The 19,207-nt window shown below is 35.9% G+C and overlaps 2 protein-coding genes across 2 annotated transcripts in view; one reads left to right on the top strand and one right to left on the bottom strand.

Annotated features, from left to right (window-relative positions):
* The window catches only part of LOC109085748 (proprotein convertase subtilisin/kexin type 5-like), a 50,199-nt gene extending 37,049 nt beyond the window's left edge, over positions 1 to 13,150 (top strand). The window contains exons 21-37 of the mRNA XM_042762662.1: positions 529 to 631; positions 739 to 875; positions 964 to 1,164; positions 2,714 to 2,782; positions 4,505 to 4,547; positions 4,637 to 4,779; positions 4,887 to 5,087; positions 5,197 to 5,280; positions 5,395 to 5,590; positions 6,217 to 6,431; positions 7,200 to 7,436; positions 7,535 to 7,768; positions 8,621 to 8,798; positions 10,769 to 10,983; positions 11,125 to 11,225; positions 11,464 to 11,650; positions 12,615 to 13,150. Of these exons, the coding sequence (XP_042618596.1) occupies positions 529 to 631; positions 739 to 875; positions 964 to 1,164; positions 2,714 to 2,782; positions 4,505 to 4,547; positions 4,637 to 4,779; positions 4,887 to 5,087; positions 5,197 to 5,280; positions 5,395 to 5,590; positions 6,217 to 6,431; positions 7,200 to 7,436; positions 7,535 to 7,768; positions 8,621 to 8,798; positions 10,769 to 10,983; positions 11,125 to 11,225; positions 11,464 to 11,650; positions 12,615 to 13,027 (2,957 nt within the window). The 3' untranslated portion in view covers positions 13,028 to 13,150. The remainder of the gene's footprint in view (positions 1 to 528; positions 632 to 738; positions 876 to 963; positions 1,165 to 2,713; positions 2,783 to 4,504; positions 4,548 to 4,636; positions 4,780 to 4,886; positions 5,088 to 5,196; positions 5,281 to 5,394; positions 5,591 to 6,216; positions 6,432 to 7,199; positions 7,437 to 7,534; positions 7,769 to 8,620; positions 8,799 to 10,768; positions 10,984 to 11,124; positions 11,226 to 11,463; positions 11,651 to 12,614) is intronic.
* Positions 13,151 to 14,610: 1,460 nt separating this feature from the next.
* On the bottom strand, positions 14,611 to 18,912 carry rfk (riboflavin kinase). The gene is made up of 4 exons (XM_019100446.2): positions 18,530 to 18,912; positions 16,779 to 16,930; positions 16,521 to 16,623; positions 14,611 to 16,390 (listed from the first exon to the last, which is right to left on the bottom strand). The coding sequence occupies exons 1-4, from the start codon at positions 18,609 to 18,611 to the stop codon at positions 16,242 to 16,244; spliced, it is 486 nt and encodes a 161-aa protein (XP_018955991.2). The 5' UTR covers positions 18,612 to 18,912; the 3' UTR covers positions 14,611 to 16,241.
* Positions 18,913 to 19,207: the final 295 nt, after the last annotated feature.

Here is a 19,207-nt window from a genome sequence, read left to right as displayed (position 1 = left end):
TGTTTCGTTTGCTTGTTTGTTTGTATGTATGTTTTGTTTGCGTGTATTTTTTTAATCTGCCTGTGTTTCATTTGCTAGCTTGTTTGTATTTATTTTGTTTTGTTAGCGTGTTTGATTTTTCTTGTTTGTATGTATTTGTATAACCTGCTTATTTGTTTTTGTTTGCTTGTTGCATTTGCTTGCTTGAATGGGTTTCTTTTGTTTGCTTGGTTTGTTAGCATGTTTACTTGTTTCGTTTGTTTTGTTTGCTTATTTATATTTCTTTAATCAGCTCGTTTGCTTTACTTGATTGTTTTGTTTGTATTTTCCTACTTCTTTTCTAACTGTGCCTGCAGGGAAATGTTAATTATTTCTGATGCTACATGCATAAATATACTAATATAATAAACAACATGAACCATTGGATTATTTACCAACAAAGCATGGAAGAACTGCTAATACAATTTACTACCTCCACTAGATGAAGTGGGGTATTCTAGTTAAGGATCTTTATGTAGCTTATGTGTTATCTGTGTTTTTTGTTGTCAGGGGAGTATTTAAGCAAAGCTGAAAAATGTGTACTGTGTTCCTCGACCTGCTCAAAGTGCACTGGACCTGGGAGTAAAGACTGCATCAGCTGCCCGCACACCAGGTGAAGTGTGAACAAATCACTTGTTTCTCACAGCACCACAGTCGAAGTCACAGTGAGACAAGATGTGCACTGTGTGGGGAAAGATTTCAGTTTTTATTCTTTTGTAGGCTTTTTGATAATGGGACATGCGTGATCCACTGTGATCCTGGGAAGTATGAAAGGGACGGACAGTGTCATCTTTGTCACCACACATGCCTGGAATGTACTGACGGGGCGCCTGACAAATGCACTCGCTGTAGCAAAGGTAAACTGAGTCATCATGACTGCCTCACATAACAGAGAAAAACACAAACTCTTAATGTAATTCTTACTCTGTTCCTGTCTTCACACAGATAGGTTTGGAGTGGAGCGGTACCTCTTTGAAGGACAGTGTCGTGAAAGCTGTCCAAAGGGCTATTCCCATTCCTCGAAGGGAACATGTGACCCCTGCCCTCCAAATTGTACTGTTTGCACTTCATCAGGCCACTGTCTCCACTGCACCCCGTCCTATTACCCCAAAGACGGGACGTGTGCCAAACTGGAGTGTGGAGTGGGTCAGTTGCATCATAACTGTTCTAGAATGTTCTCGATTGCTTGCTTGACATTTTCCATGTTTCTTTTTTCTGATGTTAAGATTCTGGTTACTTTTTTTGGAGTGTGAGTGAGGTTTATTTGAAAATTCTTCTGAAAATCGAATCAGTGGTTCAGCTGTAGGCCCAGTGTTGAAATCACATCGTCATTGCCAAAATGCTTTTTTGCCAGTTTTTTTCACCATAATCTTTCCGATGGATGAATCTCACAAAACCTGTCAAGAAATGACCATATAATATTTGTGATATATGATGTATAATGTGTTTATACATCATGATAACATTTGTTGTGCCGCTTTTTTGCATCAAAATGCATCAACAAACAATACAAAAAGATAAAATAATGTAAAAACTGTAATATTGTGAAATATTATAATTTAAAGATTTACAAAATATACAATTTAATTAATATATAGAATTTAAAAAACTGTTTTCTTATTGAGTATATTTTAAAATGTAATTTATTCCTGTGATGCAAAGCTGAATTTTCAAAGCTAAATCACATGATCCTAAAACATTTATTATTATCAATGTTGAAAACAGTTGTGCTGATTAATATTATGTGGAATTTGTGACCATGTTTCTTCAGGATTCTTTAATGAATAGAAATTTTATAAGAACAACATTTAAAAAAAATAGTCTTCACTGTCATTTTTTACTGTCATCACTATCATCATTTTTATTTAATGAATCCTTACTGAATAAAAGTATTAATTTATTAATAAAAAAAGTAAAATCCTACTGACCCCATACTTTTGAGCAGTACTAACACAGTAATTGTATATTGTAATAAAGTAAAAAAAAAAACAGTTATGATTTAATGAATCTGTTAAGTCATGAATATATTAAGAGTCATTAAAAAATACAGGAAGTAAAAAGGGGGTAATGTACTTAATTGTCATGAAAATAATGTGGCAACATACTAATGCGCCTAAAAGTAGAAGAAAATGTACTTTTATCTTTTGATTTTGCAGTGCAGTTTGACAAGGACATATTTTCCTGGGATTTCACTCCACTAGACAGAATTCTTCTCTCTCGTTTTGTGTGCTGTGCTAGACCGCTTTAGCCTATGTATATCTGTAAATCTAACTCTGTGGATGTTGTTTGGCTTCTCACGACACCCACTGCTGTTTATCTAATCTTCTTCACAAATTGTTATCACAGTCAAAGATGAGCTGAGCATGAGGGACGAGCTTGTCTGCAGAAGTCAGACTGAAATAGCACCAGAAATGAGACAGTGGGGGAACAGAAATTCTTATCATTAGTGGCAGACATGTATAAACGGATCCTGTGCTCTGGCCCCCAGGGCTCCCACACACTACTGTGTGCACACACACGCAGCCTCTGTCTGCTCTTTCCTGTCGTTTTAGACTCATGCACACTCTGTCTTATTCTACATGCTAATACAGTCATTATCTAGTTTTTATGTACATCTGTATCATGCATTTTCTTTTTCCATGTTAGCGACACTAAGAAAGTACTGACTCCTGGTGCGATGCTTGTTCTTTTATAGGTGAAGTAGTCGACTTTGATCATGAAGACTGTGTACCCTGTGAGGAGGGCTGTCAGCATTGCCTCACTGGTCAGTATTTCATTATTTGAACAGATGTGCGCACAAAAAGCATTGCTCTTAAAGAAATTAAATGCATCATGTATTAAGCAAAAAACGTCCAGTTTAATAGTCTGTTTAACATTAGCAGGGGCTAAATTTCTAATCAAACCTGGAAATAAAGTTTTAGCATTTTGAAAATTAAATTTGTATGCACTATTTTCCGTTCTTATGTTATTAACCCTATAAAGCCTACTCTGTCACTCTATATCACTCTTTATTTTGATACACAAATTTCTAAAGCTTCTAAAATATCAACATGATCAAAACTTTGCTAAAAACCTGTTGCACACAATCCACTCCATGCCTTCTGTCATCTGACTGATAGTTTATACTTTTTAAGCAAGTAAAAGACATTTTAGTATAATTAATCCCCCTTCGGGTTGTGGGTCATATTTTTTGTAGTGAAATACTTAATTTAAATTGTCAGTAATATTAAAAGATTAACACTTACTGGACTTGAGTAACTTAGGTTTACTTGATTATATTTTTAGAAAAATCATGTACAGATGTATCAAATATAATGCATTATTTTATTTTTTTAACTCAGTTTGGCCTCTGAATAAAAATAAAAGTTTTTCCTCGAGTGTGAACTTAATGTTCTGTCTATATCATACTATATGAGCCATAAAAGCCTGATCAAATATGATATTTAATAATAAAAAAATCAATCATTTCATATGCCAGGTTTTACATGGGTAACTATTACTTTTTTTTTCTTTTTTCTTTTTTTACTTTTTGCTCAGATTATTAGGTTTATAGTTTATTACAAAATTATAAATTACAAAATAGAAGCATTTGACTATTGGTTTGTGATCTGGACCCGTTTCTGCTCTAAACGCACCAGTGATTTCTATATGCGTTGTATGTAGGCTACTAGTGCACAAATGATAGGGGTTGTGTGTCTCACCACAGCTCCCTGTATCTCGTTTCATCTGTTGTAATTCTCATAATTAGAGCATGTCTGGTCTGTATCTCAAAATGTAGCAGGCTGCCTGCATAGGCTGCACTTAAAGGCAGTATTATTTGGCATCATGGCTCAAAATCTTGTGGAAAATGCTGTCTAGGTGAGTCAGTGTGTGTCAAGATCAAAGTTGTAAAGACACAGATTTGTCTAACATATCAGCCCGCATCTTTACAGCCCATTTAAAAATCGGGTAAACCGATAAAGTTAACATCTTTCCTTCAACAAAAAGATCTGGAAACACAAAATCATAATCCGTGTATGTGTGGCGGTGATATTCTGTTTATTGCTGTCGCCCTCTGCTGGTCAGTGTAGTATTGCAGGAATAATATTCAAACTGAGAAACAGACGTTTAAAGCTTAAAAACGCTCATTTCTCACTCATTTCTTCTTGTCATTTGTGCCTGTGCATATTCATTTCTTTCTCTGCAGCAGCTCAGGCATAAACTTTTTTTTTTTTCTCATGTAGTCTGAAACTCATTGATTGAGAAAAAAAAAAAAAAAAAAAATTCATAATGCAATTTAGAAACGGCAGTATTACATTATTGTTTTGCATTATGACCTCCAGTAAACAGAACTGAGTGTGTGATATGCAATAATGTCGTCCTCTGCTGGTCACCATAATATTGCATAAAAAAAAATGCATTTCCAGTAAAAGTTTCTATTAGTAATTTAAATGAGTGTGTTATAGTAATCAGAAGACTGTTTTAACAGTATGTTTTTTTTCCTTAGTGAATCCAGAGCATTGCATGAATTGTTCACCAGACTATTATGAGTAAGTCTGTCTCATGTTTTGTGACTTGATGAGTAGTTATAATCCATGTGCTAATGATGTAAAGAGTAAGAGATGGTGTATTTCTGCAGGCTGAAATCGAGCTGTCACAAGATCTGCCCTGAGAGGACATTTGAGGACAGGTCGACAATGAGGTGTGCTCGATGTGATGATCACTGCGAGTCCTGCGACGCCTCTGAATGTTACCTGTGTGAGGACGGCTTCTTCCTGTCAGGTCAGATCATCTCTCACATGCCAGTCTGTATCAACATTCAGGTTATCTCATTTAAGCCTCCACCTGCCCAAATATCATCTATTTACTGAAATCATGTGATCCTGCAGATGGAACGTGTGTAGAAACCTGTAAGGAGGGTTTCTATGCTGACATGAAGCAGGAGTGTGAGCCGTGTCACCGCACGTGCCGATCATGTGGCGGTCCGGACAATAACGACTGTGATTCCTGTGAAGATGACATGTTTCTAGACAAGGGTCAGTGCATCAACAAGAGCAAGATCAAGTGTCCCGATGGAAAATTCCTAAACGGTACAAAACTTATGTACTATAACTTACGTTATATTGATTTTAAAGACACTGGAAGTCTTTTAAAATAAGTGTGGTTCTTTGTTTCTTGATTTTGTGTGTATGTGTGCAGGCAAGGGTGAATGTGAGCAGTGTGATTCCTCATGCAGGACGTGTTCAGGGCCCGGGGAAGACCAGTGTGATTCCTGTCAGAAAGGTGAGTGAACTTTTCTAGTGCCTTCAGTCTATTTATTTCTCAGTATCCATGTGCAGTAATCTTTGTCAGATGTTGTCAGCTGGAATCTATATGCGTGTTTGTATGTCTACGCAGGCATGTTTCTCACCAACAGCCAGAGGTGCGTGTCCGTTTGTCCACGTGAGACTCATGGGAACCAGACGAGTGGGCGCTGTGAAGACTGTTCAGCAGGCTGTTTGACGTGTCAGGACGCACATCACTGTGTGAAATGCAAAGAAAGCTTCGGTCCGCTCTACTTGCAGGATGGAAAATGTGTTGCTGGGTGTAAAAGGTGAAAAATGTTCTTTCAAAACACACAGAATGCTACGTTCACACACATGGTCTCATGCACACACAGGCTGCATCCCAAATTGTATTTGTTATTGTACTTTGTTAAATGTTTGTTTTTTATTTAAATACATTTTATTTATTTTTTAGTTTTATTTTGCTTTCTTTTCCTTTCTCACATTTTGTTGTTGTTTTTTGTTTTCTAAGTTCTAAGTTCTTTTTTTTATTTTAATTTAGTTGTAGAGAAAATAGTGTTTTATTTGTATTTTATTTATTATTATATCATTTAACACTGTCAGCATTTTTATTTGTATAGAAAATGCAATGTTTTATTTATTTTAATTGCATCTTATTTTATTTTACTTTTTTGGTATTTTGTTGTGATTTTTCTTTTCCAGAAATTATGTGACGATGAATTTTAAAATAATGAATTTAGCTATAAGTGCATGAGAAATGGTTCTGTGGATCAAGCCTTTTATTGACTAGCATTATAATACCTGTGCAGTGTCTTGTTCAAACTCAAAAATATGTACCATTTCCAGCAAGGAACCAACTTTTAGCTGGAGTATGGAAGGTGGAACACAGCCATACATTAACAAAGATTTTATAATTTCTGTGTCATCCTCACAGGGGTTACCCAGAGGCTGATGTTTGTTACAGCTGTGCTGTGGGGTGTGCTTCATGTGAGGAAAAAGCCGATTTTTGTCTGAGCTGTGAGGAAGACTATGTGCGTTTCAAACACTCCTGTGTGCTTCAGTGCCCTTCCAGGCACTTTATAAAAGATGGAGTATGTGAGATCTGTCCAAACGGTTGCGCTGAATGTGACCAAATGCACAAATGCAGTGGTGAGGTTCTTAACCTTATTCATCAACGACTGACATTCTGTAATAATAACATCTAAACTGTATAATACACTAAACTGTTGTTGTATATATATATATATATATATATATAAAATATATATAATATATATAAAAATATATATATTTTTGAAAGAAGTATCTTATGCTCACCAAGTTTGCATTTATTTGATCAAAAATAACACCGTAATATCATGAAATATTTTCTTTTTGAAAATAATTTAAAATGTAATTTTGTGGAAACTATGATACACTACCATTTAAAACATTTGGGTAAGATAAAACAAAAAAAAGTTTTATTCAGCAAGGATGCATTAAATTGATCATAAGTGACAGGAAAGACTTTCAGAATGTTACAAAATATTTCTATTTGAAATAAATGCTGTTCTTTTGAATTTTCTATTTATCAGAGGGTCTTAAAAATCCATAACAGTTCAAAATTGATAATATTAAGCACAATTTTTGATTGCCAATAATAACTGATATTAACTGAGCAGCAAATCAGCATATTAAAATGATTTCAGAAAGATCATGTGACACTAAAGACTGGCGTAATGATGCTGAAAATTCAGCTTTTGTTAAAATATATTAAAACAAATTAAAAAAAAATACATATAGAAAACAGATATTTTAAATTGTAATAATATTTCACAATATTACTGTATTTCTAATCACATAAATGCAGCCTTGGTAATCATATTCATCAATTTGCGGAAGTTTTGAAACTGTTTTCTCTTTCTCCTGCTCTCTCAGCGTGTGAAGAGTACTACTTCCTGCATGAGGATCAGTGTGTGGGTGACTGTCCCAAGGGCTACTTCACAAACAGAGAGCAGAAGCTGTGTACGCTGTGTCACAGTGACTGTGCAGAATGTGATGGACCTGATGAAGATGACTGCACCTCCTGTGGGCATTATAGAGATGTTCGTCACAACGGAAAGTGTCTGATCCAATGCCCGCCAGAAACATACCTGGAGGGAGCAGAGTGTCGAGGTACAATACATATTCTCCTTCGTTTATTGCGGTATTGCCTCAGATTGGCAGGATAGTGTTGGACATTTTGCTGACATCAAATATGTCTGTTTTTTTAGAGTGTGATAAGTCCTGCCTGACGTGCTCGGGTCCTCATCCGTCCTCCTGCCTCACCTGTAGAGCCGGCATGAGGAAGGATGTGAACGGCCACTGCCAGTTCTTCAGTGACTGCCCTCTGCACACGTTCACCGATAAGGACGGCCAGTGCAATCCCTGTCACAAGAGCTGTCTCCGCTGCTCGGGCGCAGGCAAAGAGCAGTGCCTCAGCTGCAACCCCAAACACTTCCTGCTCAGTAAGGGCCCACCTGCCCATTTCCCTATGAAACTGAGCTTTAATGACATTTAGTATAAAGAAAGATCTTTAATTTGTTAATCAGTTTGTAACCCCAAACTCTTTCTGTTCAGTAAGAGCTGACTTGCTTACCAGATTTCATTTGGACAGAGTAGCAGAGACTATGAAAGTGAAAATCTCTAAAATGTCCTTGAGAACCTATGAATTATCACGTCATTTATGCTCAAATCTAAATAATAGAAATTAAAGGGATACTCCACCCCAAAATGAAAATTTTGTCATTACCCCCATGTCGTTCCAAACCCGTAAAAGCTTCGTTCGTCTTCGGAACACAATCTAAGATATTTTGAATGAAAACCGGGAGGCTTGTGACTGTCTCATAGACTGCCAAATAAATAGCAGTGTAAAGGTCCATAAAAGGTATGAAAGTCGTCGTCAGAATACTCCATCTGCCATCAGACGTGCAATCTGGGTTATATGAAGCGACGGGAACACTTTTTGTAAGCGAAGAAAACAAAAATAACGACTTTATTCAATAATTCCTTTGTCAACAGTCACAGGTCTCCCGGTTTTCATCCAAAATATCTTAAATTGTGTTCCGAAGACGAACGATGCTTTTACAGGTTTGGAATGACATGGGGGTAAGTGATTAATGACAACATTTTCATTTTGGGGTGGAGTATCCCTTTAAGTGAACTATAATGTGAAGTTTGAAAAAATATGCATCACAAAGGCAGTCATCCTGCCAGCTGTCTGAAGAGCTGCACTGAATACTAATAATGGAAATGCAGTTATACATTAGTCATACATGCATAATCTCATGTCTTTACACATTATTTCTGCCATTTGTCAGATCAGACATGTGTGTCCACGTGTCTGGATGGTTACTATGTGGACGAGGACAAGCAGGAGTGTGTTCAGTGTCACGTGAACTGTGCGTCATGCCATGGACATCACAGTAAAGACTGTACAACCTGTAAACCAGGCCTGCTTCTGCTCGGACACAGCTGCTTCACCACCTGTCCACCAAGGTAGCTTATTTACTGTATTGTTTATTTGTATGTATTCATTTATTTACTTGCTTTTATTGTTTTATTTAATTTAATTTTATAAATGTAGTTTTATTATCCTTATAAATGTAGTTAATTTTGATTTATTTGCAATAATTGTAAAAAGTAAGAATCGAGTTTGGTTGCACATTGCAGCAGGACTGTGGAAAGCCAATTACATAGAATTAATAAATTAAACAAAAACAAAAAAAATCAAAAAAAATTAAAAAAAAACAAGAAATATTAACTCCTTTTAACTCTTTGCAATTACTTTCAACTCTGGGCAGCAGCACATATAGGCACCATGTCTTTTTTTATTGCATTTAAATAACATTTATTATAAAGAAACACAGCACAAAGCACTGATATACAGTATATATATATATATATATATATATATTTTTTTTAGGTCTATGCAATAGCAATAAGTGGCCAAATGCTATATTACTACTATTAATTTAATACTAAGGGCTCGCTTTTGTTCTTTATTGTCTTTCGACTAAAAATCATAAATCATTTCACCCACAAAAAGGTCCAAGAGTTTTATATATTTTCCTCAGTGTTTATAATGTTGGGTAGTAACACAAATGGTGTGGTCCAGGAGCTGCTGTCGGTACAGTCCTGTGCTCCTGCTGTATGCTGTGTGTCACTTTGGATGAAAAGCTCCTGCTAATTGCTGAGTTACTGACATTGCTTCAAGTTATGAGTTTAAGTAATTTAAGAGGTCAATTAAGGGGTTAGGTTTAGTCCAGAAAGTCTTTTTGCAATTTGATATTTGACACCATCTTTATTTCTGTTTCTGTTTCTTTTTTTTATGCACTACACTTTTATATTTCTGATTTATTCATAAATATATATTTTTTTTAATGAATACTTTTATTCAGCAGGCATGATTTAAACTGATCAGAAGTGACATCTATAATGTTACAAAAGATTTCTATTGCATCTAAATGCTGTTATTTTGACCTTTCTATTCATGAGAGAATCCTGAAAAAACCTGATCAGTTTCTACAAAAATATTAAGCAGCAAATCAGCACATTAGAATGATTTCTGAAGGATCATGTGACACTGAAGACTGGAGAAATGATGCTGAAAATTCAGCTTTGCATCACAGAAATAAATGTCACTTTATATTTAAATAGAAATAAGTGTTTTTTAATTGTCTTGCTTTATTTTTGAGCAAATGAATGCAACCTTGATAAACCATGAGAGACTTTATCAAAAACATTAAAAATCTTAAAGGGTTCGTTCTCCCACAATTACTCCTCCTCAGGAGGTGCATTAAAACCTGTCACAGAAGAAAGAAACTCAACATGGGTCTATAACAACAGAAAGATGAATAGCATTTTCATTTTCAATTTCTCATCTATTTCTTTCATTATAGGATAGAGAACAGATGGCCACAAAAGGACGTTGTGGATCCTCTGAGGGGGTTTCCCAGTGTCATAAGACTGTCACATTAACATTAGCACTATGACTGCTCACCAGAGCGAACTGAAACTAATCAGTTACTATTTCAGTTTGTTGGAATATTCTCAGTCTAAATGGCAACAAAATACATGCATTTTGAGCAGCAAGATTACCAGAGAGGATTTTCTACTCCACCTTTTTATAACTGATGCTGCTTGAGCAGGCTAAATTGGTAGAATTGCAGCATTTTTCTAATTTTCGTCCTTCAATGAAATTTTTACTACAGTCAGTAGCTAATCGCTGTCATTTTGGACAATTACCTTTTCTATCATGCATTAATAGAGTGATACAAGAAACATGAAAGTTGCACAGATATGTTGCAAATATATAGTTTAGCAGTAATTATACAGAATCAGGTGTTTTAGAGTGTAATGAAAATACTAACTGACTTGCTTTTGATGCAACTAAATCTTGAGTATTCAAAAACGATGCTTCCCAGATTGACAAAGCATTGTAACACATGTCTGTATGTCCCCTGCAGTTACTTTGTGAACGCCACCAGCAGAGCATGTCAAGAGTGTGACCACACATGTGAGGAATGCTCGGGAAGCAGCCGTTTCTGTCTCAAATGTAGAAATGGATACTTCCTGTTGAGAAAGTCTGGACAGTGTCTGCGTACATGCCCACCAAACTACTTCCTTCACACTTTAGACGGAGATTGCCAAAGATGCCACCCCACCTGTAAAACATGCAAGGGTAAGACTCATCACATGCCTACAGCTGTCCAATAAATAAAGCATTTTAAGTCCACCTTGGACAGTTTTTAGTACAATCAGCGTGCAGATGATGTGATTTGTGTACCTCAACATGATTTAACTGGTCTGTTGTGATCGGCAGGCTCTGGTGCGATCTCCTGTACATCATGTTATGACGGTTTCGAAATGTTTGGAGGGATCTGCTCATCTATGTGTCTGTTTGGGGAATATCCCATCGTTGAGGTAAATGTCTTTTTAATATAGTTTTATCAAATCAGTAATGTGTCACTGGCACTGTAATTTTCTTTTAACCCTTCATTATTTATGTTTATCTTTATATTTTATTACTTCCTGACATTTCTTACTCATTCAAACATACATTAAATGGTTAAATGTGTGAATACGCCCCTTTTTAGATTACTGTAGAAAACTTGATTATTTTAGACAAAGTTCTTTCTAACATGCTTTGTGTTTTGCACAGAATAAGTCATGTGTGACATGTGACCCATCCTGTTATGAATGTAAAGGCCCGGGACCCTACAGCTGCATCTCGTGCCCGGTTCTACAGCGCCTCACAGAGGATGGGAGGTGTCTTCCCTGCTGTGGAGAGAAAACACACAGGGATTCAAGATTCCCCTCGGAATGCTGCCAGTGCCATGCACTGAGTGGTACAAGCTTTAAAATCATTCATTCATTCTACACTGATTTTTTTTTTATTTTTTTACAATTTTCTATGAGACAATTTTCACTCAGAAATTGCACAAAAAAATAATGCACAAAATTAAAAAAAAGCCTGAAATTGACTTTTCTACTGAAAATGTACTCCAATAATCTTTGTTTCATTTACATTTTCTCTAAAAAAAAATTTTTTTAAATGACAGTTGATGCTTATGAGTATTTTAAATGACAAGTCTTTACAAATAATTATTTAAATTATTTATATATTTCAGTGTTATTTTCATATTATTAATGTACTATTACAATATTTATTCATATTTAAAATTGGCTTTATTTCTATTTTTGTCATTTTAAATTTAGTAATCTTGTGTGCTTTTGTTTTAAATAGTTAATATTTCTATTTCGCTTTAATTGATCTTTATTTCAGTTTTAGATTTATTAATTTCGGTACTTCGGCTTATTTTATTTCAGTTAGTTGCAAAGGCTGCCTACATTTCTAGTTTTTGTCCAATATTTATATTTTATTTTATTTCAGCCTTATTTTAGTTTTAGTAAAGAAAAAAAACTGATATATTTAAACTGCTTTACAGATAAAATAATGATTTATATATTTATCAATCATTTTTGAATATTTATATACTGAATAATTGATGTGATAAAAATACAAAAGCTCAGACTTCTGTTCAACAGCCTGACAGAATCAAACCTTGTGTGCATTTTTGTTTGATTCTAAAAGCTGAGAAACCATTTAAAAAATTTTTTTTTTTAATTTATCGTCATGACAACATGCCATAGTGGCTTAACTTGAACCATCCATCTAAGATTCACATAGTACTGTCTCATTAGACAGCACTGACTCAAAGTGGCAGATGCTACTAAATTACAATTTGAACATTTTTAAACACTTTGAGCTTTCAGTGTGAAGCCACTGACCTTTAACCTCTCTTTTCTCAGATGAATGCATTGTCGCGCTCAGCTACAACCTCTTCAACAACCATCCAGTGACTTCGGTTCATCCTGGCCTTTTTGTTTTCACTGTCATATTCGTGCTGGTGAGCTTGTGGCTCGCCATTTTTCTCTTCCTGCATCTTCGGCAGAAGATCACCTCAAAACCCAACGTCAAATTGAACGGCTACACCAAAATCAGAGATGACCCCTTCACCTCTGCGACCCTGAGTGACAGCATGCAGATGGATTATTGTGATAAAGAAGTGGGCCAAGAGGAGGATGAGGAGGAGGATGAGGACATTGTTTACATGGGGAGGGACGGGATAGTGTATCGAAAGTTTAAATACAGCCTGTTGGAGGGGGATGAGGAAGAGGAGGAGGTGGAGCTGGAATATGATGATATGTATACTCTCACATAAAACATAAAGGCCTGTTTTTTTTTCTTTGATATGTGCATATAATTACGATATTTATTAACATTTTGACATGCAGAAACCCACTAAGCTTCACCAATCAACAATTAAAGAAATAGTTCATACAAATAATACGCTTTCGTCATCATTTACTCACCATGATGTTGTTCTAAACCCTTATGGCATTATTTCTACACAGAAAGTCTAGACAAATACATCAGTGAAATTTTGATGTGAGAGGACAGAGGATGGATTATTATTATTAAATCAGTAAATGTAAATGATTTATACAGTGTACTGACAGCTGATTTAACAGATCTGTTATCTACGGAGTATGGTGAATTGAACATGATGGCTCTTTGTGGGTTTATCTCAGTTAAGATCGATTACTTGATTAAATTAACACAGTGCTGAAAACATCAGATATATGTAGTAACTGATCTTCAGAAACTACAGTTGCAAGCCAGATTAACATAATCAGTTAATGATTGTAGCACTATAAAACATAAACTTATCCTTCAAACACAAGTTATGTAATGATTAAAAAAAAAGTTAATACATTCTGTTGTTTTGAACTTTATTTTAATATATCACACTATTACTATATTTTTGCCCAGCTTGAGAGATTTATTTTGAAAACCTCTTATGAAGCTCCAAACTCTTGAAAGGTTGTGTACATGTGACCATGGATTAAGTACAGACAAGTAACAGATTTCCATTAAATCAAACCAACTGGTCTGACTGCATGGGAAACCCTCACTGAAATGTCAGCTGATCTTAGGCACTGTGTCACCAACAGAGCACAAAATGAAATAAAGAGTCTGTTTTCAGGACATTATCTTAACATCAGCCTCTCATCCATACAAGCTGACCAAAAATTTAGCTACACTGACTTTTCTTAAATTTAAGATACTGGGACTTCACCTCATGGACATAGGAAAGAAAACAGCTTTTCCACTTTTCAGTCAGGTTAACTTAAATATTTATAAAAAAAACAAAAAACAATATACGATTCATATACGATTACAGTTTTTTATATATATTGTGAATCAGCGTTTATTTTTATATCTTGAGGTTTTATTTTCACTTTAGGTTTTATTAATTTTGTTAATAAAACGATTGACTTTCTTCTGTTAAACACAAAATAAGAATGATCGGGACCAAACAGTTTCAGGTTCCACTGACACTCATAATTTTTTAAAGGGAACAGAAACTCTTTAGTAACCAACATTCTTCCAAACCTTCTTTGATGTTCCACAGAAGAAACTCATACAGGTTTCAATCTAAATTCTCCCAATCACAAGTCAGTGTTTTTAATATTAATTTTATTTGTTCGTTTTAATAGTTCTAATCAAAATAATCTGATGCTAGATGACCAATGGCTCACAGGATTATTTATGATGAACACAGCCTCTATTTACACTGATTCTGAACTAGATATGATTATTTCCGACACACACACAAACACACAAACATTTAATAAACAATAAAACAACACTTAAGGCATTTGTTTAATGCTTACAAGCAGGTGTCAACAGTCAACAACACACACACACAAACACACACACAAATCAACAGTAAAACACCACTTAAGGCATTTGTTTAATGCTTACAAGCAGGTGTCAACACTCAAGGAACGCTTGGTTGTGCACTGTATAGTAATATGTTAGATTTAACTTATTTATGGCAATGCCCTGATCTATAAAGAAAACAAATCAGAAAAAGAAGGGGGGAAAGCATATGCACACAGTACCAAACATATACAAAAGCAGCGGTTCAACATATAAAGAGCCAGTCTAGATGAAGATAACAGCATTAACAAACATGTTTTATAGAGAATCGCTTGTCTATTGCTTAAGTTACTACTTTAAGGTGCGGTCACATTTACCGTTCTTCAGCGAGTCCACGTGATCGGGAGTTTCGCGTGAGGGCCAACCATTTCCCGCACACATATTTTCCAACAGGATTCAACGCTTTGATACGGAGCCCCCCACATGATATGCAGGAAAAAATAGTAGGCTAAATCGTGTGGACGATTTACTATTTCGTTCCCTCAATGTACTAAACCGTGCACACAATTACGATTGCGTTCCCTCGATTTACTATTTCGTTCACTCGATTTATAAATAGTGCGCACGATTTAGTACATTGAGGGAACGAATTAGTAAATCGTGCGCACAATTTTTTTTTTTTTCTTGCATGTCATGTGCGGGGCTCCGTACTTTGAGCAAAAGAAAATAGCGAAAATTTGTTTTGAAACCGATTTCTGTGTGAGCTTCATACATCGCTACACTACTGATGAGAAATCACCATTTTTTGCCGGTAAAATTCCGCAAATAACGTGACCGCACCGGAACCGAGGACTGCTGACACTAAACCAGCAGCGCACGTGTTTCAAGAAGCACTTCAACAGGAACACAACGTGAAGAAACAGGTAAAGAATTTGTAAACCTACGATCTAACCTGACTCTCGAGTGTCTTCTCAAATGTAAAACACTCCTAAATATAGAACCAGAGTAAAATAAAAAAGAAAAAGACGTTGTTTTAGGTTAAGGTTTAGTAAACCATATGTACATAATAGCAAGTGTTTGCTATACAGATCTTCTATACACACTTAAATATTTAAAAGGCCATTCAGGTTAATTAATTTTGTCTTCAGTCACTGTTTGTTCTCCGTCTGCCCAGTTTCTGGGCTTCAACTCTCTTTATCTCAACCTTGGACTTCCACCGCAGGGCACGGTTCTCTGAGAACCATAAGAAGCATTCATTTTATCTCAAAGAGGAGGAACACCAATTTGGACAATTGTTAAAGTGTTTTATTCAAGTAAAGAGAGTCCTCCTTAAACAAAAATTAAATTAAAGTGAAGGTGCCAGAAGAATTTCCATCTAAAGAGGAATTTCACTAGAAAGAAGAGATTTTGACAGTCTCTGACTTCTACATAGTATCATCTGGTAATCATGGAAATTTGGGAAGGGCTCGGTGATGTTTACCCTGTGCAGTGATCATTCACCAGTATCAACCTGATTTCCTCCTTTTTGCGATAAATACAGAAACAAAAGAGCTATGTGATGATACCATATGAACATTAATGCACATAGTGCCTGCACTTGAGCAAAGCACCACATGGGGACAGAAATATTTTGCACATAAAAAACAACAACAATGAACTGCATATGTAATAAACAAGCTTTTAAATAGAGGCGATGGTGAAAGTGAATGTTACAGTCGATGACCGTTCAAGATCTGATTGGCTGTTGTTGATACCGACGTCTTGAAGAAATGATGCTCTTTCAGTTTCAAGTGCTCAGGCAGGTCCAGCTTTATCTTGGCTTCCTCAATGTCACTATGAATCGCTGCTTTCAACTCGTCTAGGAGGAAGACACAACCGTGAGTTAAAGTAACCGAATGAGTGTGTGTTCGGGTGAGTGAACGGTGTTGTGGCATCAGTGAGATCATGTGATGTGGAAGTGAGTTCAAGAGAGCAGCTCAGAATCTTACCAAGTGATTCGAATCCTCTCTCAGGACGAATGTAGCCGACCATGGCCACACTCAACATTTGACCGTAGAAATCTTCCTTGAACTTGTGGATCACGTGTGTTTCCTGTTACACAGAGAGATAAACACGTGATATCTGACATAAGAGATGCACTATTAATCTATACTGCTATTAAATAATACCATTTAATGAATGCAAAGATATCAACAGGTCTTCAGCTGGTAGATATCTGCACACTAGAAAAGATGACATGGACATACCATGGACTTCTTTGTGTTTTTGTAGTAAGGGTTCCAGCCGATGCTCATCACCATCTTGTGAATGTCTCCGTTATCCACGCGTGCCCATCCGTAGTAGATTCCTGTGCTAATGTCAGCGGGGAGATTGTCCACAACCGACTCTGGGAAGTTCGCTGGGATGGGAATGGAAAGAAAATATGAATATGAATAAATGAATACTGGCTTCATGTTATTTTCTTTAATCAGTATGTGTGTTTACATTTGAGACATGACAAATTTGACAAGTAAGGGATCATTACAGCCATTTATTATCGGAGAATACTTTGCTATCTGACAAATAAAAATACATGCACATGAAGTCATGATTTTAACGGATTTTCCAGATTATCAGGGGCGTTTACACAACACAGTTTTTCAACAACAAACAAAAAACTTTATGCATTTTGAAAACAGGTTTTAAAATGCAATATTCAATTCTGTGGTACTAGTAATTGAGTACAGCAGTCGGGTTCCAGAAGTAAAAATCCCATTCATTTTCACAATAGGTGAACTGATTTTGAACAATATCTTATACCATTCAAGACAGACACAGTGTGAGCCACCATGAGGTTAATTAATGGCAAGTGCTTTTGTCGAAGACATCAGACTGTATTATTTCAACTTATTTTGAAAAATAGTTGTTTAACAGCTGTATTTCTGGTGGAAAAAACTACATTTCTCATGATTCTGAAGAGAAATCCACCAATCAGAGAATATCTCCACCATTTAAGCACTGTGAACAAAAAAACTCAATTTAACAACTCACAAAAAAGACATATACCCAAATAAACCAAAAAAATAATACTTAAATAACCCTTTTATTTATTTATATATTTCTCCAATTTATATATATATAGTCAATATAGCATATATACTTCTACAACTATTTCAAATTTTTTTTCATTTATATATATTTCTCCATCGATTTTAAATAGGTTGTCATTCACAATGCTTGGTGGGATTGTAGCTCTTTAGTACAAAGTCTTGTACTTTGATCATTTTGTCCGATTTTTTTTGCTTCAAACCAAAATTTGTAATTTTGTGATTCACCTCGTAGCTGGTTAGTTTGGTTCATTACTTCTAACTCTTTAAAGACTTGCATAAAGTAAAATGAATAGGGAAGCAAGGCCCCTGACAAACCAACCACAACCCAACACCTCACAGACGAGAACGATGTCGTGTCTAGCCAATCACAAGCCAACATTTTACAGACGCGTGTTGTAAGCAGTCTATGGTGGTAAGACCTATAACCTGCAAGTGAAGTTATATAATAATATGGCTAGAGCTGTTGCTGAACGGTAACATTCATTACAAGAGTAAACTTGCTGGTGTATTGAGTGCAAAGAAAATCAAATAATTAACAGCCTGTTTTTAACACAACTAATGATTAGTTCACATCAATATCATTAACTCGTGTAGCCGCTTTTACACAGAAGGAAGTCAGGCACAAACAGCATAAGGTTCAATAAATGTTGACAGAATTTGTATTTTTGGATTAGCTATTTCTTTACGCGTACGCAGTGTCTACAAGATACAGTAGAAACACTGATCTATAATAATAATAATGATCATAATTGATGCTGTCTACAGTGAATACGGCGCGACAAATCCCCGACAGTTAACTGATGCCTCGTTCTATTTATGACGTAAAGTTACTGACTAAGTTCAAATGATCTGCAACGGTCGCATTGTCGCGTCCAGTGTAGACGGACTCTCCGCGGCGCGAGTCTCACCTGTTGGGATGCCCAGGTCTTTGCTTCCCCGTCCGAATCCGCGGACGACCTGTCCCCGACAGAAATACGGCAAACTCCTCATGTCGACGCGTTCAGAGTGATCCGGAGATCCAGAGCTGGTACGGTCTGCTGATTCTAGACTCTTCTCTCGTAACTAATGTGCCCGTTTACCCCGGGAATAACCGTTTTAAAACGAATAGCCTTTCAGTTTCGGTCCCAGCCGCTGTGATACTTTAGATGGAATGAAGGAGTGGTATCCTCCGGGATACAGCAGATCGGTAAGTTGACTTCTACCGTACTGTGACCGGTTGGTCAACTGAAAGTGTTGCACTCATCATCATACAGCAGTTTTTTCCCCCACAACGACCTTCGCTGACGTATTTCCTTTAGCATACATTCAAAATAAAAGTCCTACATTTTATTTTACTTTTATCAAATGGAACTGAATGTAATTTTACCGAAATCACTAGTATTTTGTGTACAAAGAAATGATTAAGCTCGTACGCTTTAAGTGACTAGACAAAAACAATAATTAGATATTTTTGTCCAGTAATAAAGTACAACCCCACACACATTCCCAACTCCTCCTGCCTGTCATCACGTGACAAATGTGTATTAAAGGTTAGATATCATATGATTTTACATACCTCTATATTATATTCACGTTTACATTCTATA

This window comes from Cyprinus carpio, chromosome A8 (genome assembly GCF_018340385.1).
Source record: "Cyprinus carpio isolate SPL01 chromosome A8, ASM1834038v1, whole genome shotgun sequence".
Taxonomy (NCBI): Eukaryota; Metazoa; Chordata; class Actinopteri; order Cypriniformes; family Cyprinidae; genus Cyprinus; species Cyprinus carpio.
This window is presented reverse-complemented; position numbering and strand designations above follow the sequence as displayed.

Excerpts from the sequence above, each read along its gene's own strand:
- rfk (XM_019100446.2), bottom strand. The coding sequence starts at position 18,611 with ATGAGGAGTTTGCCGTATTTCTGTCGGGGACAGGTCGTCCGCGGATTC. Across the intron at positions 16,931-18,529 it reads AGACCTGGGCATCCCAACAG|CGAACTTCCCAGAGTCGGTT; the intron begins GTGAGACTCGCG and ends TTCCCATCCCAG. Across the intron at positions 16,624-16,778 it reads AAAACACAAAGAAGTCCATG|GAAACACACGTGATCCACAA; the intron begins GTATGTCCATGT and ends TCTGTGTAACAG.